The sequence below is a fragment of the Hordeum vulgare genome, chromosome 2H, assembly GCF_904849725.1.
Source record: "Hordeum vulgare subsp. vulgare chromosome 2H, MorexV3_pseudomolecules_assembly, whole genome shotgun sequence".
Taxonomy (NCBI): Eukaryota; Viridiplantae; Streptophyta; class Magnoliopsida; order Poales; family Poaceae; genus Hordeum; species Hordeum vulgare.
This window is the reverse complement of record NC_058519.1, coordinates 377,664,312-377,689,763: the sequence shown is the minus strand read 5'-3', so window position 1 is coordinate 377,689,763 and position 25,452 is coordinate 377,664,312. Positions and strand designations below refer to the sequence as shown.

General features: G+C 39.1%; 1 protein-coding gene across 1 annotated transcript; it reads right to left on the bottom strand.

Moving 5' to 3' along the window:
* Nucleotides 1-306: 306 nt before the first annotated feature.
* LOC123426343 (peroxidase 51-like) lies at nucleotides 307-5,122 on the bottom strand. The gene is made up of 4 exons (XM_045110152.1): nucleotides 4,733-5,122; nucleotides 4,450-4,650; nucleotides 4,185-4,350; nucleotides 307-784 (listed from the first exon to the last, which is right to left on the bottom strand). The coding sequence occupies exons 1-4, from the start codon at nucleotides 4,949-4,951 to the stop codon at nucleotides 390-392; spliced, it is 981 nt and encodes a 326-aa protein (XP_044966087.1). The 5' UTR covers nucleotides 4,952-5,122; the 3' UTR covers nucleotides 307-389.
* Between the last annotated feature and the right edge of the window lie 20,330 nt (nucleotides 5,123-25,452).

Here is a 25,452-nt window from a genome sequence, read left to right as displayed (position 1 = left end):
TGAGAATATTCTATGCATTTTCTGAGTTTTTTCTGACAGTCTATCAGCTTGACTGACAGCAGGCAACCAAAGCGCGTTATGTTGGGTTTTCTTATCAGAGAAAAAAAAATACGATAGTCCATTGTACTTCTTTATTATTTTGGCGAGGCACACGACAGAAGGTTGTTTGCACAAACTTGGTGCTACGGCTTCTCCTCTCTGTTGACTGAAACTTTCGTATTCCAAACTGAAAGATTAAAAGAACAAGCTGTCGATTACCAGCTGAACGGGCACCATCACCAATAATTGGCATAGTTTTCCCTCGACTCGAGCAATAATTTTGATATATATATATTCCTCATTCATTTGTGGACAATGGCAGAGCAATAGGAGTTGGATAAAAATAAAATTCAGTTGAACGCTGCACAATTGTGACGTATGTTCCCCTGGGACGCATCGGTCTTGACTCCGACGCGGCCCAGCTTTGTTATAGCCGCCACGAAGGCCCGGTCGAACGCGGCACCGCTTCGGGCCCACGCGTCGACGGTAGGCCTGGACCTCGGGTCGGTGAACAGCAGCTGATCCGAGCTCAGTAGGCCCATTCCGCCTTGAAGATTCTTGAAGTACTGGTTGTCAAAAGCCCGCGGCGTTACTGTGTCCATGGGCACGGCGGTCCGTGGGTCCACGTTGGGTGGGCACCACGCCTGCAGCTGGGCTGCGAACCGCGGGCTCAGCGTCGGGTCGGCTGTCGGCCGCAGCCGCCCCGCAAACGTGCTGCAGTGAGCCAGCCCCACCGTGTGTCCTCCTTCATGCACCGCAGGTCAAAAATGAAAGGATAACATCAGAATTTGGATATGTGCCATTTCCAGAAAAGGAATTTTGATACATCCGTGTCAGGACACCATATGATAGCTCAACGGTTAAGATTAATAATGATGTACACAAAACACGGCGTGTCTTTGCTTCTGAGAAGGTGAATGTGAGCTTGTGAAGAAATCTTTAAGTACTTGGAATTTTTTTATTACCAACATCCAACTAAGAAAGTACAAGGAATCGTAGACATGTGATCTAAAAAATAGTAATACTAGCAGACATGTACTGTTCGCTCTCGACTTATATGTGAAGCCTGATTATATGCAATTCAATCGGGTATGAGCTCAGTTTGTGGTTCTCGAAACTATCCATTACATAATTATTATTAACAACAACAACAACAACAACAATAATAATAATAATAATAATAATAATAATAATACTAATAATAATAATAACCACAATAATAAGCACAAGAGTGGAAAAAAGTTGGTACTATCGGTAAAATAGATAAAAAGTTGTCACGAGGATAATATGCACTTCTCCGCTATATTCACTTGGCTCACTTTTTTTCTAGACATATATTGGACTCACATAATCCCATAAGCATTCGAATCTCGGAACATTTTAACTTCTATGGTATTCAAGGTATAAAAATCATACCTACAAGATTTTAGAAAAATAAAAAGAATATATTTCACATGTTTGTGTGTATGTAGATAGGTATATATGTGATGAAGTATATTTCTGTAATTTGTGGTTGCAAACATGACTATGTGCAAAAAAAAGTAAGCATGCTATAGTTTATTTTACATAATGTAAAGCATAAACGATTAATATTAAACCAAAATTTATGTGCACATGTCACGTGCCGTATACTACACTAGATAAATCCCCACTTGTTGCTGCAGAAATTATTGGCAATATGTTTAGACGATACTTGCTTATGTAAAATGTGAATATTATAATTAACAATATGAACATGAAAACACAAATATACGAGATTTAGTATACTTGATTTTTTTACTGTTGCGAAATAGTTTTGGAATAGAAGTATCATAAATGTGAGTTTAATATTCTTTGGAGTTGTCCTCGCGGTTGTCTTGTTCATCGAGGAAAAATAGGACATGAATAGTGAGTATGACTCCCTACCCACACGTTGATGCGGTAACTTTAATAAAAAAATGTGTAGATAGTTGCTAAATCGAATGAAAAGGAAGTATGAACTCTAAAATTAACAAAAAATATATATATAATATAGGTATTTTTAATTAAAACAGTTAAAAATGTCATTTCGAAGTTCGAATAGAAATATGAAGGATGACTAACATAATATATGATGTGACAGCATTACATGCATAGACTAATGCAAAAATAATTATAATTTATAAGTTAAATGCATGAATTGCTTAAGTGGAAGATTTTGCATGGCTTACTCGGAGAGAATGCTTAAATGCATTGCTCAGTGAAACGTTGAGGTGGACACTCTGCATGTTGAGAGAGCTTATGTGGCAGATTTTGCATGGCTTAGTGGAAGAGAAGATTTAAATGCATTGCTTAGTGGGGCGTTGAGGTGGACACTTTGCATGCTCAGAGAATTGGGACCAACTTCTTCAAAATGTAAGATATCTGATATTTTTATTTTTTATTACAAAAGGAGTTTTTGCGTTATATAAGTTGACCCGTGTTAAAGTGCTCTAAATATGGGAGCTAGAAGGGTCAAATGAGAGTACGTTATATAAGTTTCTGTACGTTTGCGCTCAAACACCTTTATGTATTTGAGTTATTTTGATTTTAAATCCGTTTTTATTTAAACAACCGGCATCCAGAGCTTTTTCATTATGGGAAAGAACATTTGTGCTCAAACACTTTTTTTTTTTCTCTAAACTTGCCATGTGCATTTTTATAGGTACCATATCAATTTTATTTTTCTATTTTAAACAATGATATATTTTTTGTCTTCCAAAATATGGAATTTATTACTTTCTAACATGACGTTTTTACTAGAAAGAGTATGGTGTTTAAATAATTAATAACACTGAATTTTTATTAATAATAGGTTGGTGGTTTTGTTATTAAGAGCATGAATTTTTAATAATTAATAACGTGATATTTTATTGATAATAGGATGTCTGTTTTATTATTAAGAGCATGCAATTTTACTAGTCAATAACATGGGATTTTTCTTCTTAATAGGCTGCAAGTTTTATTATTAAGAGCCTGCCATTTTAATAATCAATAAATTCTATTATTAAGAGCATGACAATTTAATAATTAATAACATGAAATTTTTAGTAATAAGGGGATGTCAATTTTATTATTAAAAGAATGACATTTTAATAATTAAGAGGATGTCATTTTTATTTCTCATGGCATGACAGTTTTACGAATTTTTAATGACATGTAATTATTTCACTAATTTTTTCACAGTGTACCAAGTAAAGTAAGTTTTCACAGCGTCACATTTTTATATTTTGGTCCATGGAAATATAAATAAAAAATGTTCCATGTTTTTATAACATGGCAATTATAATTTTTTTGACCATGGTGATTTATAATTTATGATTCTCTATTTTTATAACATGACAATTATAATTTTCTGACCATGATGATTTATAATTTATGATTCTCTATTTTTTATTGAAATTGTATACATTTACTTTGTTCATGGCATTTAAATAAAACAGTGCGTGGGGAGGGGGGCTGGACCCACCAGACCGAGTGATCCTGCCTATAAAAAGAAAAAGAAAACGATGCGAACGATCGGGGGGATGGGGCAAAAATGATAGACATACAAAGAGTTACATAAGGTTATACGCTGACTAGGATTCGTTCTTTCTAACTAACCATCCCTCCTTGATTTTTAAAAGGGTGAACCCTCATTCTCCTTAATCTTCAATCAAATTCACCTCTTTATAAAACATATGTAAACTTATGTATGTGTAGCATTGCTGGGGAGGGGGTGCAGGTTCGCCGGATCCGTTGTTGCGGAATGATCGAAAACATATTATACCAATCCTGTAGATGGATAGAGTAATCTACTACGTACTTATTAAGTTGGTGATCCTTCAAAGATGCCATTGTAGGACAGGGTCATGGGCCGGCAGCTCGGCACGTAGTTTTGTCTCGTCGCATTCGACGTCTACTTCATTGATGAAGCTGGACAGGAATTTGGCGGCTTTGCACGCTCCAAACAGGGCAGGTAAACATGGCATGTCCGATTTGGAATTGTGTGCAAGCCTGGTTCACCTAGCTTTCACCGTCGTCCCTCCCATCCCAACTCGATTTCGATGTGCAAGCAAAGCAAACGCACACAGCGCCCGTACGTACCCGATAGAAGCAATGCGTAATTTGCCGTCTTAGTATGGGACTTATAATTAATTACAACGTACCGGAGAGGGCGATCATGTCGGTCTGCGAGAGCCCGTTGGTGGCGAAGAGCGCCGTTAGCTGGTCGAGGCTGGACGTCGGCGGGGCCAACTTGCCGGGAACGCTGCTCGCCGTCGAGCTCAGCCCGTCCAGCCGTCCCAACTCCACCGCGTACGACGGCCCACCGGCCTGCGGGAAACCGTGTCTCGCGTTATATAACTAACTATAATTACCGTACGTATGAGAATCAGCCGGAAGAGATCGATGCATGCATGAGCTTAGTATTACCAGTGCAATGGCGTCCCTGGTGGCCATGACTAGTATGTCGGCGCAGGAGACCCGGTTCCTGCATCGTGGCACGGCGTCGACGGCCGCCTTGGCCTTGATCACCGTGTCGAAGCCGTCGCCGGCGAGCGACAGGTTGGCGGTGCTGTCCTTCTCCGCCGTGTTGTTCGCCGTGGACGCGATCAGCACCGACGCGTCGCACCCCTACATGCACACAAACGTTGAAGCGTATGACGGCATGGGTTCATGCACGTAGGGCGCACGTCATGGCATGTTTGCTTGTTACCTCGACGAAGCAGTCGTGGAAGAAGAGGTGCACGGTGGCGCCGACGGTGATGAAGGTCTGCTGGAACTTCTTGGCGACGGCGCCCCGGACGATGGCCTCGACGTCGGGGCACACGCCGGCATAATGGTCCCGCCGGAGCTGCGCTGCGCACACGTTGGCTCTCGCGGCCAGTACCGCCACCGTCAGGAGCGCCGCCACGACCGGACTCATGTAGCCCATCGTCCTAGCTGGGTAGATAGCGCGTGTTCGCCACCTCGATAAATATATGCGGACGCAGACGTACACGCAGTGGAGCGGCGCCGTCTGTCTTGGTGGAGCGCAAGGCGACGCGACGACGGCAAGTTTGGGTTTGTGGTAGGGGCACCGAAGGATAAGGTTACACAGAGAGCGCCACTAATGAATCGATCGGTGGTGGTCTCTCCATAGATTACACTTATCGGCGTGCAGTGCAGGCAGCGAGTGCCCGTTGCCTTCGTGACAGTGATCTGAAAACGATGCTACTCTTGAATATTTCGATACCCACAGAATTAAGCTAGCCTGAAAACATGCGGCACAGAGAGTACTCGAGTGCTTTAGAAAGATTGCAACATACACGTGCATTTCCATTTTGTTAATATAGTGATTATTTCCATTACGGAAAACAGTCGACTACTTGATCGGCTCTTTTTTGAACACACTACTTGATCAGTACTTGATCTGGAGACAGGGCGGGCAGAAAGTCTGGCCGTGTCGTAGCATCGTAGGTAGGTCGTTGGTTTCATCCCTGCGTAGTGCATGGAGTATGTGGACGGGGTTTTCTAAGAGCGTAGGTTTATGCGTGTGTACTCAAACCTGTTAGAGTAAAAACGAGATTGAATGAAAGTGAATGGACGATTAGTCTTGTTTCTATTGATTCTTAAGTACATATACATCTGAAAGAGGTGCGAAGATGTATCTGTTTGGAGGCATCCCTCCAGAACAGGTGCCTGTTGGAAATAGAGAGAGAGGAGACACGACTGTTCGGGGTTGGACACATCCCTTGGATTAATCTACTAATTAATTTCTAACACTCCCCCTTGTACAACACCGCTCCTTGAATGTTTCATCGTTGAAAGCTTCTTGCATATAGATCTTTCATCTTGAGAAATCTTCCAAATAATCTTAAGAGTCTCCCCCAAAAATCCTGTGGGAAAAATATGAGGAGAATAGAGTAGATATGTTGCTAAAACTCCTTCAAACCCAATGGGAAAAATAAGGAGAAAATGATGCAACATATGATGATCATTGTCTCTTGATAACTCATATGAGAAAACCTTTGAAGAAGGAAAAAACTCATTGATAAGTTTAGAGAACAATTAATATGTCTTGAGTGCTTCCTTAAAAAAGCGGTAGGGAAAATAGAAAGTATGACATATGATCTTTGAGAAGATATTGCCTCACTAAAAACCATTATGAGAAACTTTGAGAGAAAACTCATGAGGGAAAAGAGTGCACTCGTACATGTCATTGAAAACTCCTTTAAAACCTAGTGGGAAAAATACAAGGAGAAAATGATATGGCATATAAAGACACTTGTGTTTATATTGTCTTGTTAAAAACCTTTATGAGAAACCAGTAAGGGAAAACTCATCAAGGAAAAGATAGTACAATATATGCAATCTGATGATTGTTATAGTTTATAGTTTTGGGAGATTACTCCCCCTGAACTTTGCAAATATGAAGGACGTCCCATACCAATTCCATTAACATGAACATGAGATTGTGTATAATCTGTTGGATTATAACAGTATTTTGTTTGCAAATTATTTCCTCACTTTTCTATAATCCGCGATGATAAGTAATTTCTGAGCAATGTGATTTATGATATTGCTCTTCATATAACCTATAGGTATTGAGTAACACAAGTGGAAGTATCTTGATAAATCAAGTTATGTGATTCTGATGAATCAAAACCACATGATTTTGAGTGTGGTTAATCATTCTGCCGAGCCATACATATCTTGCAATGCTTTTAGATAAAGCAATTATGTTAGAATGATAAGTGGGAATAACCATTAAAGTCCTATTTACATGACTTCCATATGTAGGCTACTATAGCAAATTCAGTCATTGATATGGCGTTGTTTGGATCAAATAAAGAGCCAATATCATTACCTCATATCATGGTCATTCAAGATTTACTGTAAACTTCAGATATAAGATGATAGTACTTATATCAACCATATACCTTTTGTTTGGGGTTGCACTCCGAATAAAGATAGCAAATATAGTGTCAGGCCTGACGTAGTTTGCAAGTATATGAGTGATTTGGCATTAGTGAGATATATAACTTCAGGTCCTAGTATCACTTCATTATCACCCCTAGGTATGAATGGATTTGTACCTTATCAAAGGTAGTATGACCATACATGTCTTTTGTTGATATGATATGTCCAAATTGAACTTCTCGTATATGTTTGGATATATGTAGACTAATATGTATTCTTGAGAGAATGCTCAAGTTGTAAACTTAAGCTAAATTTGGTTGAATCCAAATTTTCCGTCTTGAGATGATTTTATGTATGTTTAGGTCTTGTAGAGACATTGATGATGAAATCATCGATATATACTGAGGTGGTATAAGGAATTCAAATTTGGTATTCCTTTGTTAACATATAAACAATCATCATTGAGTAATCCTTCGGAAGAAGAAAGTCATTTAGTCGGTAGTATCATATGATTTCTGACTTTTTTGAGCCATAGAGGGACTTTTGAAATTTTACACAAATATGTTGCGATTTATTTTGGATTTGGAATTGTAAGCCCGTCAGGGACTTCGTTATAAATTTCCAAAACGAGTAACTCATATGAGTATGTAGTTACTGCATCCATTAACTGCATGGATAATATTATTTGTACTGCCAATGATATTTATTATTGAAACTTAATTCCACTCATACCAGGAGTGTATGTTACATCATAATTTGATGTCGGGTCTCTGCGTGAACCCTTTTGCTACAAGACTCGCTTTTTCACCACCTCATTGACTTTGTCTATGAATGAGAAGTTTTTAGTATTCCATATGGAAGATACTTATGAGGAGTAGGTATTACTGTGGTAAATACCACTCTTTGATGAGCGAGTGTTATTCTTCATTACTTGCTTCCTTTTATGTGAACCAATATGAGTACAAGAGGCACTCTTCCATGGATTTTGGTTCAGGGCCCAAAAGGTTTTAGCAATTTTCAGAAGAAATATATGTCGACAAATGTAGACTTATGTTATATGATTCTGGAGGAATCAATGAAATTTGTGGAAATGTATTTATTCCTTTTGACTCCTTGTGATTTCCTACAACAATGGAGTCAAGGTGTTTCGATGTCCCGACACGAAAACGTTTGTGCACATTTATGTCGGGCTTTGGATGATGAGCATCCAATGAGGTGTCTTTCAACTTGATGTTTTAATTACATTTACTGGTTGAGGATTTGGTTTCCTCTATTTCCGCGGAAGCATATGCGAGATTATATCTCGTGTGGTCAGATTTCTCCCCCTCTTGCTCTCATTTCGGGAGAAGAGTGGTTTATCAGGTACCTTCACTCTTTCTGACACTTTACTGCAGGATTATAATTGAGTAACACCTTTGTCATCAGTAAATGTATGTGGCAGATTTGCAATGTGTTGCAAATATGTGATTCTAAACTTCTTGTTCAGATTCTTTGAGTACGTGGATATAAGGACTAAATGTGAATAACATTTCTAATTTATTTCTTGGCATTCTTTGTGGTACTAATCTTCCCCTAATGCCAGAAATGTCCTTATTGCTGATGCAATCAGCATACGGGCTATGAATAATTTTGATTGACGGATAAATTTTTATTCCTCACATAGATCCCTATTTTTTTGTGAGAGCCCATTGATGTATGCTGGAGTGGTGATATTGGTATGTAACCGAATTATCGCACATAGGAAATACTTTGTTGATTTCCACGTAATTACTACAAGGAGAAAGTAGTATGCTATGCAGTTGGTATGATTTATATCATACTTACGGTGTGTAATCCCGTATTTGTCTAGCATGAGGCTTGTAAATTACAATTCTATAAGTTTGGTCATATTATTAATTTCACTATCTTTGATAAGATATTTAACTAAACCATTCTGGGTATGTACATAAAATATCATGTATAATCAGATATTGCTTTCGAAATGAGTTCAACGAAGTTGTCCATTCGAATGGATTTATCCCTTGTTTAGGATAACTTGCTCTTACTTTGAGAATTTGAGCAATTAATTTAGTTATATCATTCATGGTTTTGTGTCACAAGAGACACACTTGAAATCATTTTATAAATGTTTCCATGAGTACCATGAAGTATCTATATAATACCACATAATGGTTGAGTAATCCACATATCTTCTGAATGTGTTCAAGGAAGAATGAGTTGGCTCATTTAGAATTGTAAGGTGAGAGTTCCTTAAATTAATTTCCCCTATGGCACATGTTGTGCACATAAAATCTGATGATTTGGGAAATTTTGCAACTTGTTAAGTTGTGACCAATAGAATTGTCAATAATTTTCTAATCAACCCCAAACCAGGATTGTAAGGCTTAAAGCCAAATATTTTGTAAGATTTAGAAAATTATTTTTTACGCAACAAAACTGAGTATGAATCGATTCATACATTCAAAATTTATCAAATGTTATGTCCAAGAAATAGGATATTGGACATTTATACTACATGTAGATGTAGTAGTACAACTATAGGCAAACAATATTTTGGGAATAATCGGGATATTACATGAGGTCTCCCATATTACTGAAAAATGAATTATGGAAACATATCATAGGTGCAAACGAATTGATCATTCTTTTATTGCACTATATTTTTGGTTCTCCTTCTGATGAAGATTCGAGAACATCACTTACCAGAATAGTTTCTGGTCGTATGTTTGCAAATTTTCAAATACCCCAATAAACTTATTTGCCTTTTAATAAACTCATGGTGTGGTTTGACCATATGTTTGAGGGTTTGGTAATCATATGTACGATATTTATGTAACCACACATTTGACAAACTTAAGAGTTGTCTTTGTGATCATTTGAAAATGATCTATTCCCTATTAACAGGTAATTCTGTCTTTGGTTGTCTTTTAGCCACCACTTTAATTTGAAATCCTCATGGCTATATTTCGTCGCCATTGACTTGGTATTCACTACCAACAAGATTTTCAAATGATGGTATAGCACCTGTGGGGTGAGTCTGATGATTTTAAGAAAGTCCATGTTCCTTCGTTAGGGAAGATGGTTGTACCATCATTAGAGGATGTAAAGTGTATTAGTGGATTTTCAATCAGATCTGCATATGAAGATTCTGATCATGAGATCTCAACTTGCAGTTGATTAAGGTGGTAGAATTGTGAGCTGCGATAAGACTTGATGTCTTTGAAAAACGAATGGGAGATCATTCGCGATGTGCTCATGGCGGCATGTTTCTCTTAAGCGAATATTCAAGGTAATCTATATTCATCCATTGTGTACTTAGTTTGAGAACCAAGTGAAGTTGGTGACATATAAAATGCATATGTGCATCAATAGAATAGCCATGTGTTACATGAAATGATCATGCATTATTTAATTTATTTCTTGGAGTAAAATAACATATATGGATGAAATGATCTTGTTGAGCAAAATCCGCCAAGGTGATGCTTGGTGAACATGGGTGTAAACCTTCAATATAGTGCATGCGATGAAATCATTGCTAATGTTTTGGGTTTCATTCATGAGACAAAGTGTGACTTTAGAGTCACGACCAATACATAGACTTTGCAATTTTAACATTGCTTAGTCACTGTGAAAATTAACAACCACAATGTGATGTGGATCTTGCAATAGTGTTTGAGACACTCGTTATAAATTATGGTATCCATCTTGATGGATGGATGACACTATAATTAGAAATAGTGACGTAGGCTCCATTGCCATGCATTTTACGAATGTAATAGAAGGTAATCACATGTATTTGCAAATATTTTCATGGTTTCCTATGACATATTCAAGAAAAATGTGCAAGAACAATATTTACTATGAGAGTAAAATATTTTAGTGAACAACAACAATGAATGCTTCTCAGGAGCAAGTTCTAGTACGGCTGATGCCTTATAACCATATGTATAGACCTCAATTTATGTAGGATAAGACTTTAAAGATAATCACCAATATGGTGTAGATCTCGCAGTAATAGAAAACATAGTTTGACTATTGTCAGTAGATGTTTATAATTCTATTACCTTATGTTATGCTAAATGTATGAAATCACTTTGAAGGTAATCATTATGTAGACCTTGCAGTAATAGTGGATAGTCTGTAATTTTTTACAGTAGATGCCAATATTACCTTATGATATCTAGAGGTAGTCACATATTAATATTTGAAAGAGCACTTTGAAGGTAGTCATCTTATCAAAGTGGCAAGACGTAGGCCTCATAGTATTGGTGAATAATCTGCAAATTATGTAGTAGATGCCACCAGTACCTTGTGATTCACAAATAAATGTGGTGGTCATATTGAGTATGACACTTTATAATTTTTAATATTTGCAAGAAAAATGTTTCGATTGCAAAAAAATAAAATAAAAAATGTTGTCCTATTGTCATAGGGATGTTTGCGGTAATAACACAGATGGTATCTTAAATTTCACAGAATGTATGGAAAAATGAATAAAATTTCTTTTGCAACAGTATTACTGCGGTAATACATATATGTGGAAAGGTTAATTTACATAGTTATGCAAATATATGAAGATATGTGGACTCCAAGTTGCAATTCTACATGGTGTAAAATAATGCATATTTATATTTTATGCCATTTAAAATAAATATATCCTAGCCCACACGTATGTTGTAAAGCTGAGGGCTTAACACAAATTATAGAGAAAACAAACATTAGCATTAGAAACAGGAAAACCAAAGGGCTTAAAATAAGCCTGAAGGCCAATGTTCAAATGGCTGATCGCTTGATTGTAAAATGTAGTGACACAAAGGGCAATCTTACATAATAGAATAAACCTAAGGGCTGAAATGCAACATGTATAGAAGATAAGATTTTCCCAATCCTTATCCTGTGTGTGGTAGCCAATGCAAATTGCCACCGCTGTTGCTTGATTAGGATGCGCCGGCCGTGACGCGCTCGTGTCGTGCGCTGGCCCTGCGACGTTGCCTTCTCCTCGCCTTGTGCCTCATAGGCTGCTTCCGCGTAGGCTAGACACTGTGTGGTCGGCCGAGGGCCGCGCCTACGCCATTCTGCAGGAAGTGGCGCCAGGAGGAGCAGCGATGGAAGTCCGACTGTAGCGATCTGCGCCGGAGGGCGTCGCTGCTGTGTTGTGTATCATCTTGACCATGGATGGCCTCGGATGGCGCCCGGTTGCGCTGCACGCCAGAGGGTGCTGCAGACCGCCGGCTTCTGCGCCGCGCGCCCGCGCCTGACGGCGTCGTCGCTACAGCTGCTCAACGTTCGTGTGTGACGGTGTGTAGCCGCGTCCTAGTCCTGTGCGGCTCCGTCCTAGAGGCCGAGGGCTATGGTGAGACCTTATCCTCCCTTTGCCGTTGTTGCCATTGGCAGTCGCATGGTAAATGGAAGCACGAGGGCGTCCTTGTTGCCGCGCGTTGCGTCTCGTGGGCCACCTCCATGCGATCTGAGGACCGCTCTGTTGTTGTCCGGGAGGGCCTTGCCTGCTTCGCCGTGGAAAAGGTCGGGCCGCCGCCGTCCCCGCTGGCCGCCACACCATGAGCGGATGGAGACACGCAGGGGCCAAGGGCCTCGCCGCCATGCTTTGTTGGTCCGCTCTTTCGGGCCTTCTAGCTCTTCGTAGAGAAGTGCTGATAACGTGTTAGAGTAAAAACGAGTAAAAACGAGATTGAATAAAAGTGAATGGACGATTAGTCATGTTTCTATTGATTCTCAAGTATATATACATCTGGAAGAGGTGCGAAGAAGAGGTGTCTGTTCGGAGGCATCCCTCCAGAACAGGTGCCTGTTGGCAAGAGAGAGAGAGGAGACACGACTGTTCGGGGTTGGACACATCCTTTGGATTAATCTACTAATTAATTTCTAACAAAACCAACAAACACTAGTACTTATAGCCTCTTTTCATTTATTCTTTTTTTTCTTTAGAAAAGGAGGCTTACCTCCGGCCTCCGCATCTATTATCACATCTTTGCTTTTGAGAACACAACTAAAATGTTTATAGGCAGCAAAACAGAATCACTAGGGCTTATATGCCAAACATGACGGTCAACACTAGATGATATAACATGCTTAGCTAAGTTCTAGACTTTAAAATTACAACTTCTGATCTCATGAATGGAAGCAACATATCTAAAACTTGATGGCGACCCTTGAATATCTTTCAAGATCACTCCATACCTTCTCGAAGAACCACTAGGGATTTCAACCGCAACCACCTTGCCATAAGCACCAGCATGAGTTCTTCGAAGAGAAATCCTTTGCTAGGGCCAACGCTTGACTTTTCTATGTGTTAAAGGCTCACACAATATCTATCTGGTTGAAACAAGCCGGGGAAAACAAGTGTTGAAGCTCCACGATACTTTTCATCCTGATCTTTACATATAGCTACTATGGCTCCCCTTGGATTACCATAGAATGAAACATCAACATTGATTTTTGACATATCATTTAGATGGGGTATCAATTGGGCAGGAATATGTCATAAGCTTAGCCATTGGAAATATGCCCTAGAAGCATTATTATTCATAAGTGTTTATTCTTTATGCTATAATTGTATTACACGGAAACTCGAATACATGCGTGAATACCTAAGCAAATATTGTATCCCTAGTAAGTCTCTACTAGACTAGTTCGTTGATTAAAGATGGTTAAGGTTTTCTAACCATGGACATGAGTTATCATTTAATAACGAGGTCATATCATTAGTGTTGGAAATATGCCCTAGAGGCAATAATAAAATAGTTACTATTATATTTCCTATTTTAAGATAATCGTTTATTATCCATGCTATAATTGTATTGAATGGAAACACATGTACATGTGTGGATACATAGACAAAATACTATCCCTAGTAAGCCTCTAGTTGACTAGCTCGTTGATCAAAGATGGTTAAGGTTTCCTAGCCATAGACAAAGTATTGTCACTTGATAACGGGATCACATCATTAGAAGTATGATGTGCTGGACAAGACCGAAACTATAAACGTAGCATGTGATCGTGTTATTTTGTTGCTATTGTTTTCTGCATGTCAAGTATACATTCCTATGACCATGATATCATGTAACTCACTGACACCGTAGGAATGCCTTGTGTGTATCAAACGTCGCAACGTTCCTGGGTGACTATAAAGGTGCTCTATAGGTATCTCCGAAGGTGTCCGTTGAGTTGGCATGGATCTAGACTGGGATTTGTCACTCCGCATGACGGAGAGGTATCTCGGGGCCCACTCGGTAATACAACATCACAAACAAACCTTGCAAGCAATGTGACTAAAGAGTTAGCCACATGATCTTGTATAACGGAACGAGTAAAGAGACTTGCTAGTTACGAGATTGAAATACGTATGAGGATACCGACGATCGTATCTCGGGCAATTAACATACCGAAGGACAAAGGGAATGATATACGGGATTAAATGAATCCTTGACATAGAGGTTTAACCGATAAGATCTTCGTAGAATATGTAGGATCCAATATGGGCATCCAAGTCCCGCTATTGGATATTCACCGGAGAGTGTCTTGGTCATGTCTACATAGTTCTCGAACCCGCAGGGTCTGCACACTTAAGGTTCAATGATTTTTTGGTATAGCTGAATTATTGATGTTGGTAACCGAAGGTTGTTCGGAGTCCCGGATGAGATCCCGGACGTCACGAGGGTTTCCGGAATGGCCCGGAGACGAAGATTGATATATAGGAAGTATCTATTTGGCTTCCGGAAGGTTTTCGGGCATTAGTGGTAAAGTACCGGGAATGATGAATGGGTTCCGGAGTTCTACCGGAAGGGGCCACTCACCCTAGTGGGCTGGTTGCCATCCCAAGAGGACCTAGGTCGACCGAAGTAGTAGAAAAGGCAAGGAGAGGAGGCCAATCCGATTTGGGGAAGGAGAACTCCTCCTTCCAAGTGGAGTTGGAGGAGGACTCTTTCCTCTCCCTCTTGTGTCGGCCGAAACCCTAGGGTTTTCCCTAGGGCGCAGCCCCCTCCCTCCCTCATATATATAGTGGAGGGCAGAGAGGCTTTTGGCACTCAAGCCAAAGTGCAACCCTCTCCCCCTCCAAAACTTCGACACCCCGTAGCTAGATTAGTCTGGCACGACGAAGCCCTGCCGGAGTAGCTCCACCACCATCACCGTCGCGCTGCCAGAGAATTTAGCTACCTCTTCTCCCCTCTTGCTGGATCAAGAAGGCGGAGATCTTCACTGAGCTATACGTGTGCTGAACGTGGAGGTGCCGTCCATTCGGTACTAGATCGGGACGGAGTTCGTGGGACGGATCATGATCGGATCGCGAAGACGTTCGACTACATCAACCGTGTTTCTTAACGCTTCCCGCTTAGCGATCTACAAGGGTATGTGGATCCGATCTCCCCTCTCATAGATGATCATCACCATGATAGGTCTTCTGTGTGCGTATGAATTTTTTTGTTTTCCATGCAACATTCCCCAACAATTAGGAGAACGATGTGATGGAAAGACCCAAATATAAGCTTAGCATCTAATGGTACTACTAATTTTAAATTGTTACAACTTTGTTAATGTCAAGTATATGTTTCTTAGACCATGAGATCATGCCACTCCCTAGTACCGGAACTATGCTTTGTGGGCATCAATCGTCACTTCATAACTGGGTAATCATAAAGATGCTCTTGAGGTATCTCCGTAAATACAAGTTGGGTTGCATGGATCAAGACTAGAATTTATCACTCCATGTGACGGAGAGATATCTTTGGGCCCTCTCGATAATACAACATCCTAAGTAGCTTGCAAGCCTTTGACTAATGTGTTTGGTCACGGGGACATTGTATTACTATGATAGAACTAGTAAAGAGAATTTGTCGGTAACAAGATTGGACTAGGTATGGTGATACATACATTGAGTCTCGGGCAAGTAACATATCGCCAAACAAAGGGAATTGTATATGGGATTATCTAAATCCTTATCACCGTGGTTCAACCGATAAAATATCTTCGTGGAATACGTGGGAACCATTATGGGCATCCATGGTCTCGCTATTGTTTACTGATTGGAGACGAGTCTTGAGCATATGCACATATTATCGAACCCGTAGGGTCACACACTTAATGGTCGGTGTTGCTAGGGTTTGATGGGATAATAAGATGGCGTTATCAAATTTTGTTTCAGAGTATCGAATGGCATCCCGGACATCATGATGAGATTTAGAATTGTCCAGAGGCAAATAAAGCATATATGGAAAATATTTCCAGGGTTGCCAAAAAAGTTTGAGATTTTTTTGTATTGTACGAGGAAGGTTCTAGAAGGTTTTGGAGTGGCCTCCACCTGTGTGGAGGCATCTAATGACCCACAAATATAGGGGATCAATTTTAGTCCTTTCGGTAAGTAAGAGCGTCAAACCTGACGAGGAGCAGAAGAAAATGGCAAGTGGTTTTTAGCAAGGTAGTCTATGCAAGCACTCAAAGTAGCGGTAACAAATAGTTTTGTAGTAAGGCAGTTCATAACAAGTAACAAGTAACAATTGTTAAAAATGTGCATCAAGGTGGTCCAATCCTTTTTACAGCAAGGGACAAGCGAAAAAGTTCTCTAATAGAAAGTAAAGCGCTCCCGAGGACACATGGGAGTTGTCGTCTAGTCACATTCGTAATGTTTAGTTGATTCACGTTCGATACTTTGATAACTAGATGGATACCCCGCACCTTGTTGCGCGACATGTAGTAGGCTTCTAAATGCTAAATGTTATTTGTGAACTCTGTTGGGATTTTCCCTGGACAGGAGGGGAGATGCAGCACAATAGAGATAAGTATTTCCCTCAGTGATAACCAAGGTTATCGAACCAATAGGAGGACCACACAAATGCCCATCTTGAGCGCCTACACACAAAATATCACACACTTGCACCCAACGCGGGCAAGAGGGTTATCAATCCCCTTGAACTTGTTATTTGCAAGAGATAACAAGTGATAGATAAAGAATATAAATATAAATAAATATAAAGTAAAATTATAGAATATAAATAACATAAATATTTTTAGTGTTTTTGGAATTTGATTTGTAGAGACTCGGGAGCCATAGTTTTCGCTAGAGGCTTCTCTCTCATACAAAGCATAAAGTGGGTAAACAAATTACTGTTGATCAATTGATAGATAAGTGGATAGTCATGCAATATTTATTCATGGCAATAATCATTACATATAGGCATCACGTCCCTAAGCAAGTAGACCGACTCCTGGCTACATGTACCACTATTACTCCACTCATCCACCGCTATCGAGCAAGCATCTAGAGTATTAAGTAAAACAGAATAACGCTTTAAGCAAGATGGCATGATGTAGACAAAGTATACTCAACTAATATGAATAAACCCCATCGTTTTATCCTTAATGACAGTAATACAAATACGTACCATGTCCCTCTCTGTCACTCGGATTGAGCACCACAACATTGAACCCATTACAATGCACCACTCTGCCGAAGATAAATCAATCTAGTTGGCCAAACCAAACCGATAGACCGGAGAGAAATGCAAAGCTATCATAATCATGCATATATATGAAAGACCAACAAGGAACTCAATATATTTTCATGAATAATCTGAACATAAACCGACAATTCATCGGATTCCAAGAAACGCACCGCACAAGAGTGATTACATAAGATAGATCACCACGGGAATCACGGTGATCTTGGCAATGATGAACATGGAGAGAGCGATATATAGTCATCTTGGTACTAACTACAGACCCGTAGGTCTGTGGTAAACTACTCACACATCACCATGGGAGCGGCAAGGTTGATGTAGAGGCCCTCAGTGATTGATCCACCTTCGGCAGTGCATAGGAACAGGGCTCCATATGGGCACACGGCAGAACAGAAGCTTGAGACGATGAAAAAAGTGTTTCGGGAGTCTCTCTAGGGTTTTCCCCAAACATGTGAATTTATAGCAAAGAGATCAGGGCCAGAGGCTGTGGGAGGTGGCCCAAGCCATCAGGGTGTGCCTTGTTGTCTTGGTGCCACCCAGTGTGTCCTCCGGTCGCCCTCCAAAGCTTCGACGTCTTAATTTTTGTCCATAAAAAATCATCAAAAAGTTTGAGGGCATTTGGACTTCGTTTGGTACAATATTCGTGAAAGATCAAAACATGCAGAAAATAAGAACTGACATTGGGCATTGGGTTAATAGGTTAGTTCTCAAAAATGATATAAAACATCATATAAATTCTTATAAAATATCCAAGATTGATAATATAATAGCATGGAACAATAAAAAATAAGAGATACATTGGAGAGGTATCACAAAGCGCCTTAGTTTCAGTAATAATTAAAAAAGTTGTCTTTTACTATTGGAGCAGTGATATCTTTCATGTGAGGTTTGCACAAAATGGACATGTGGTTAAGCACTCATGAAATAAATAGAGGCTTTGTAATTTACATTTTGAAGATTAACCATATTGCCCTATAACGTTGAACATCGGTCGTATATACACAAATGCTAAACATGATTTAACAGACATAAGTATTTGTAGGCATGTCTTGTAGGTGTGATTTAATTTTGCAAGTTGAAGATTGATGTAACACATGAGTGCATTTTTCATTCAATTAGTAATGGAGAACCGCAAAGACAAGAATGGAATGAAACAAGTTGTTAGCAATGGGTTAACTCATTAATATTGCTTCAAAAAGTATTAATGTAAGATAAAGATAAACCAAAGTAAGTTATACAACTCTAGCTTATGTGTTTTGAGTAGAAAAATACTGTTATAGAACCATCTTCTCTTGACCTTATTAGTGATCATGGATGATATCTTTAGAGTGGTGCTAAAAGTAGTTCACAATCATCACCCACCACAACATGTAGAGATTTAATTCAAATTTTCCTATATGATGAATCAGACCAACATTTAAATCTAATTACCACCTTAGGATGATAATAATAAAATATTCATGGGGAGCAGCAAAGTTCATAAATTCATAACTTGTTAATCGAATTATTTTACAACTACTAATAAGCAACCTTCTATATATGCTAGTTGGTATACTCATATCAACTTTGGTTGAATGCTTGAGAAAGTTGAAACCGTAAAATCAGATGCCACTACTACAAAGATTGGCAAAGACCACGAGGAAGATACCAGTTGCCCTTCGATGATATGAATTGCAAAGACACACACATAGATTGCTTTTGCCAGAACCTTAACCGAGTTACCTGCAGGAGAAGCAGGAAGATGCTATCAGTCCTACTACTATTATATATATGTATAAACAACTCGGATTTAAAAATGCATGAAAAAAATGTCAAGGAAACCACCAAAAGTTGCAAATTCTTCAGTCAGACTATGCATGTGATACCTGCGATCTGCATTGGGTTTTTCGTCAAGAGGAACGGGTTATCGTGGCACAATGTGGGTAAGTATTTCCCTCAGTTATGAAACCAAGGTTTATCAAACCAATAGGAATATCAACCACAACCGTCTTCAGCGGCTGCACATAAAAGAAAAACTTGCACCCAACGCGGGCAAGAGGGTTGTCAATCCTCTTGTCCTTGTTATTTGCAAGGGAGTGAGGTGTGTAGATAATTGTAGATAGCAAGATAAAATAAAAAAATGGCAGCAAGGTATTGAAGGTTCTTTATATGTTATGAATAGACCCCGGGGGGGGGCATAGTTTTCCCTAATGGCATCTGTCATGAAAAATAGCATACGATGGGTAAACAAATTACTGTTGGACAATTAACAAAAAAGTGGATAGTTATGCGATATTCATGGCAATGATCATGTTTATATAGGCATCACATCCATAAACAAATAAACCGACTCTTGCGTGCACCAATTATAATTACTCCATTCATCGACCGCTATCCAACATGCATCTAGAGTATTAAGTAAAACAGAGTAATGCATGGAGAACAATGACATGATGTAGACAAAGTAAACTCAAGCAATATGAATAAAACCCATCGTTTTATCGTTAGTAGCAGCAACACAAATACGCATCTTGTGCCCTTCTGTCACTCGGATATAGAAATTCGCCAGGTTGAAGCTACTACAACGCACCTCTCTCACCTAAGAAATATCAATCTAGTTGGCGAGACTATTCCAAAAGATCGGAGATAATTACGAAGCTATCATATTCATGCACATAAGAATCATATAGGTATTCAGAGGAGTCTCAAATATTTATCATGAGTAATCTGAACATAAACCCACAATTCATTGGATCCCAACAAACGCACCACACAAAACGAATTACATCATGTGGATCAAAGCGAAGATGTGATGATCATTGTATTGGAGATCAAGAGAGATAGATTTCCATCTAGGTACTGGCCATGGACCCATAGGTCTATGGTGAACTACTCATACATCATCTTGAGGGCAGCAAAGTTGATGAAGAGGCCCTTCGTGATCGATCCCCCCTCCTACAGGGTGCTGGAACGAAGCTCCAGATGGCCTTTGTACATCCATTTTTGTATCATGTTTTGCTACTGTTATTTATAGTGTTTTTATGCATTATAACACTTTATGGAGTAATTCTTATGCATTTTCTCTCATAATATCCAAGGTTTAGACAAAGATGGATAATGCCGACAGATGGAATTCTGGACTTGAAAAAGCTACGTTAGAGATACCTATTGTGCACATCTTCAAATGTGCTGAAACTTCATGGAGAATATTTTTGGAATAAATAAAAAATACTTGAAGAAAGAAGTACTGGAGAATACTTTTGGAATAAATAAAAATACTAGAATAATTTTGGAATAAATAAAAAATACCAATACTTCACGGAGAATATTTCATGGGCTGAAACACCACCAACAACCCTCTCATCTTGGGGAGGCCAATCTTCATCAACATCTTCAACAACACCATCTCCTCTCAAAACCCTAGTTCATCTCTTGTGCTCAATATTGTACCAAAACCTCAAATCTCATCCTGGTTCATTGGAACCATATAAGCCCATACCGAGAACTCCGATTAAGAAAAAAAAGAACCGCGTGCAGTATACAAAATAAACTTTGTAGCTGAGTATAGACGCCTCCCCCCACATGGATAAAAGTAAGTAAAAAGGAATTAATTCTAACTCCCACATGATAAAAAAAGTAAAAGGTCAAGAAAATGATCCTATTTGACCACTATACATTGCGAGCATGAGGAAATAGAATAATCGCGAATTTCGTATAATTGACCAAGCTACTAAAGTAGCTAAAGTAGTGATAAATCTCGTCAATGAAATGGAGGTGACTAGTAGTGTTGATTACATCTTGTAGTTGATGCTTTGTGGTTTATTTGGTGGAAGATCATATGTTCAGATCCAATATGCTATCTAACACCCTACTGATCATGAGCATGTTTATCACTTGTGAGTAGTTACTTTTGTTCTTGATGTCACGGGAGAAGTCATGTTGCAAGTAGTCATGTGAAGTTTATATTCGTTCGATATTTTGATGGTATGAATGTTGTGATTCCTTTAGAGGTCTCTTGTGAACGCCAACTACATGAAACTTCACCATCTTTGGACCTAAGGGAATGCATTGCGTAGTAGTCATTAGATGAAGGGTTGCGAGAGTGACAGAAAGTTATACCCTAGTTTATGCGCTATTCCGTAAGGGGCTCGTTTGGATCCCTATGTTTAATGTTGTGGTTAGAATTTATTCTTAACACTTTTCTCGTAGTTGCAGATGCTTTTGAGGGGGTTAATCATAAGTGGGAGGCTTGTTCAAGTAAGAACAACACCCAAGCACCGGTCCACCCACAGACCAAATTATCAAAGTACCGAACGCAGATTAATCCAACATGACGAAAGTGACTAGATGAAATTCCCATGTGCCCTCAAGAACGCTTTGCCTATTATAATAAATCGTTCCTGCCTACCCTTTGCTACAAAAGGATTGGGCTACCTTGCTGCACTTATTGTTACTATTGCTACTCGTTACTTGTTACAATTATCTTGCTATCAAAAAACTTGTTACCACTATTTCAGTGCTTCACAAATTACCTTGCTAGAAACCGCTTCTCGTTTCCTTCTACTCCTCATTCGACACTCTTACTTATCGAAAGGACTAAGATTGTTCCCCTATACTTTTGGGTCATCAAGACTCTTTTCTGGTGTCGTTGCTGGGGTGTGAAGCGCCTTTGGTAAGGAAAAATTTATATTATGTGCTGAAATTTACTGTCACTTGTCACTATGGAAAGTAATCCTTTGAGGGGTTTGTTCAGGGTATCTTCACCACGACCGGAAACAAAATAGTTGTCCCTCAACCTACTGAACCTACTGAAAATATTTATTATGAAATTACTTTGGGTATGATAGACAAACTGCTAGCTAATCCTTATGCACGAGATGGAACAACACATCCCAATATTCACCTAATCTATGTGGATGAAGTTTGTGGATTATTTAAGCTTGTAGATTTATTCGGAGATGAAGACAAGAAGAAGGTTTTCCCTTTATCCTTGGGGGGGGGAGCATTCACATGGTATAGGCTATGTGATGATACATGATCTTGGATTTGGAATCGATTGAAATTGGAGTTTCACCAAAACTTTTATCCTATGCATCTTGTTCATCATGATCGGAATTATATCTATAATTTTTGGCTCGTGAACGAGAAAGTATCACTCTAGCTTGGGGGAGGCTTAAATCAATGTTATATTCATGCCCCAATCATAAGCTCCCAAGGGAAATTATTATTCAAAAAAATTATGCTCGCTTTCTCGTAATGACCAATCCATGCTCGACACTTCTTGTTCGGGTTCTTTTATGAAGAAGACTATTGAATTAAGGTGGGATCTTTTGGAAAGAATTAAACGCAACTCTGAATATTGGGAACTTGACTAAGGTAAAGATTGAGGTATAAAACTTGAGTTTGATTGTGTTAAATCTTTTATGAATACCGATGATTTTAATGATTTTAGCACTAAGTATGGACTTGACTCTTAGATAGTAGCCTCATTTTGTGAAACCTTTGCTACTCATGTTGATCTCCCTAAATAGAAATGGTTTAATTATCATGCACCTACTAAATAAATAGTTGAGGAACTAGTTAATGTTGAATATGAAACTATCATTTACAATGTTGACCTAGTTGTGCCCGCTGCTTATATCGAGAAACCACCTTTCCCTATTAGAATAAAGGGATATGCTAAAGTTTCAACCGTGGTTAACAAAAGTTATGTTAGAGAAACTAAACCCTCTAATATAATCAAAGTAGAACCTAGTATTGCTATGGTTAAAGTTCTCTTGGTCGATAATATTGATGGGCATGTTATTTATTTCTGAGATGAAGCAGCTAGAATTGCCAAACCTGATACTAAAGATAAAAATAAACCTATTGTTGGCATGCTTGGCGTCTCAGTTAAAATAGGAGATCATTGTTATCATGGTTTACGTAATATGGGTTCTAGTGTTAGTGCTATTACTTTTACCTTATATCAAGAAATTATACATGAGATATCACCCGCTGAAATAGGATACATATATGTTACTATTGAACTTGCTAATAGAGACACCATCACACCACTTGGGATTGTTAGAGATGTTTAGGTATTGTGTGGAAAGGTAAAATACCCTACTGATTTTCTAGTTCTTGGTTCACCACAAGATGATTTTTGTCCCATAATATTTGGTAGACCCTTCTTGAACACTGTCAATGCTAAAATAGATTGCAAAAGGGAAATTTTCAGTGTTAATTTTGGCGGTATGTCTCATGAGATTAATTTCTCTAAGTTCAATAGGCAACCCCATGATAAAGAATTGCCCACTAAGGATGAAATAATTGGTCTTGCTTCTATTGCCATTCCTCCTACTGATCCATTAGAACAATATTTGCTAGACTATGAAAATGATATGCATATGCACAATTGAAATGGAATAGATAGAATGTTCTTTAAACAACAACCTATACTCAAACACAACTTGCATGTTGAAACTCTAGGAGGTCCTCCTCCACCAAAGGGTGATCCTGTGCAGGCCCGTTGGCGAGGAAGGCCAAATTGGCCAACCGCACAGGGCCCCAAAATTTTTGGGCCCCTAGTCTAGCAAATAATATGTCTATATATATATATATGAAAAAAGGCCCAGCAAAAAAACTAACTTTCAAGCAGCCCATTATAGCACATTAGCACTCTCACACACGCATGCTAGCATGTAGCCCATGTACCGTACGTAGTCCCAGCAGGTGTAGCCCGTCTGTTTGCTCTCCTAATTGTGTTCTTGTTTAGGATTAGCAATCTTGACGACGGCGGCTGCGTGCCCGGGCGACGAGCCGACAACAACACAGGGAAAACGTGAGGCCACACTCAGTCCCACACGGCCAGATGTACGTGCGGCGGTCGAGGTGCAAATGGCCAACCAGCCACACCCTAGGGTGCATCTTCCATTAGTCCTTGCCAACGTAAGTCTTTGTAGTCGGAGTGTCAAACCCTACTTTGCTAGTGCAGGCAGTAGACAAAGCATGTAGGTGAAGTATTTTTCTATTTTCTTAGCCACAAAGGGTTATAGTTTTTAGAGTTTGAATTGATTCAGATTACGTTTTGTCCAATTAAACAGAAAGAATCATGCATCCAGGAAGGAAGTATGATTCTGGTGCTTCAAAGCGAAGGAAGAAACATAAACTAGAAGAATATGCTCGATCACAAAAGGGTGCTCTCGATAATTTTGTTGTGAAAGAACCTCAACCCAATTCTAAAAACCAAATTTCAGATGCTAATATTGTTGATGTAGATGGTGGTGATCCAGTAGAGTTTGAGGCTCACATTGCACAAATTGATGAAGGTGATGATACTAACAATGTCGACAAAGATGATTCAAATCATCTTGATGAAGGAGATACTGCTAATATTTCCGTTGAAGGTGATGATGCTAATATTGATGATAACATCAATAACTTGGTTCAACCTGATATATTTGATCCAAAAATAAGGGATGCACTTGATCCTACAATGATTGATATTTTGGTGCAAAAGGGTCCTAAAAGATACCTATCTATTGAGCATGGTCCTATAGAAAAATTTGGTAGAAGGTTTTCAGCATTATCGTACACTAGAGTTCTCTCGAATGGAGAAAACTGTGATAGAGCATGGCTTGTGTACAACAAAGATCTTGACAAAGTATTTTGTTTTTGCTAAAAATTATTAAGGAAGGGGCATGTGAGGGGTCAATTAGCAAATGATGGCTTTAGTGACTCGCATCATCTTATCAGTAGACTCAAAGAGCATGAAAATGGTAGATAACATGTCACAAATATGAGTACTTGGTATGACTTGCGCCTGAGGTTGGAGAAGAATCAAACAATTGACAAGTTGCTCACCAAGAACTTGAAAAAGAAAGGGAGCATTGGAGAAAAGTTTTGCTTAGGATTCTTTTGATTGTGAAATTTCTTGCGGAACATAATATTGCATTTCGTGGCAGTATTAGCAAGGTGTACCAAGATACCAATGGCAATTTTTTAGGATTGGTTCAAATGTTGGCTGAGTTTGACCCAGTTATAAAAGAGCATGTTGACCGCATCACAAATGATAAAATCCATGATCATTATCTTGGTCCTT

Excerpts from the sequence above, each read along its gene's own strand:
- LOC123426343 (XM_045110152.1), bottom strand. The coding sequence starts at position 4,951 with ATGGGCTACATGAGTCCGGTCGTGGCGGCGCTCCTGACGGTGGCGGTA. Across the intron at positions 4,351-4,449 it reads CCAGGGACGCCATTGCACTG|GCCGGTGGGCCGTCGTACGC; the intron begins GTAATACTAAGC and ends GGTTTCCCGCAG. Across the intron at positions 785-4,184 it reads CGACATGATCGCCCTCTCCG|GAGGACACACGGTGGGGCTG; the intron begins GTACGTTGTAAT and ends CGGTGCATGAAG.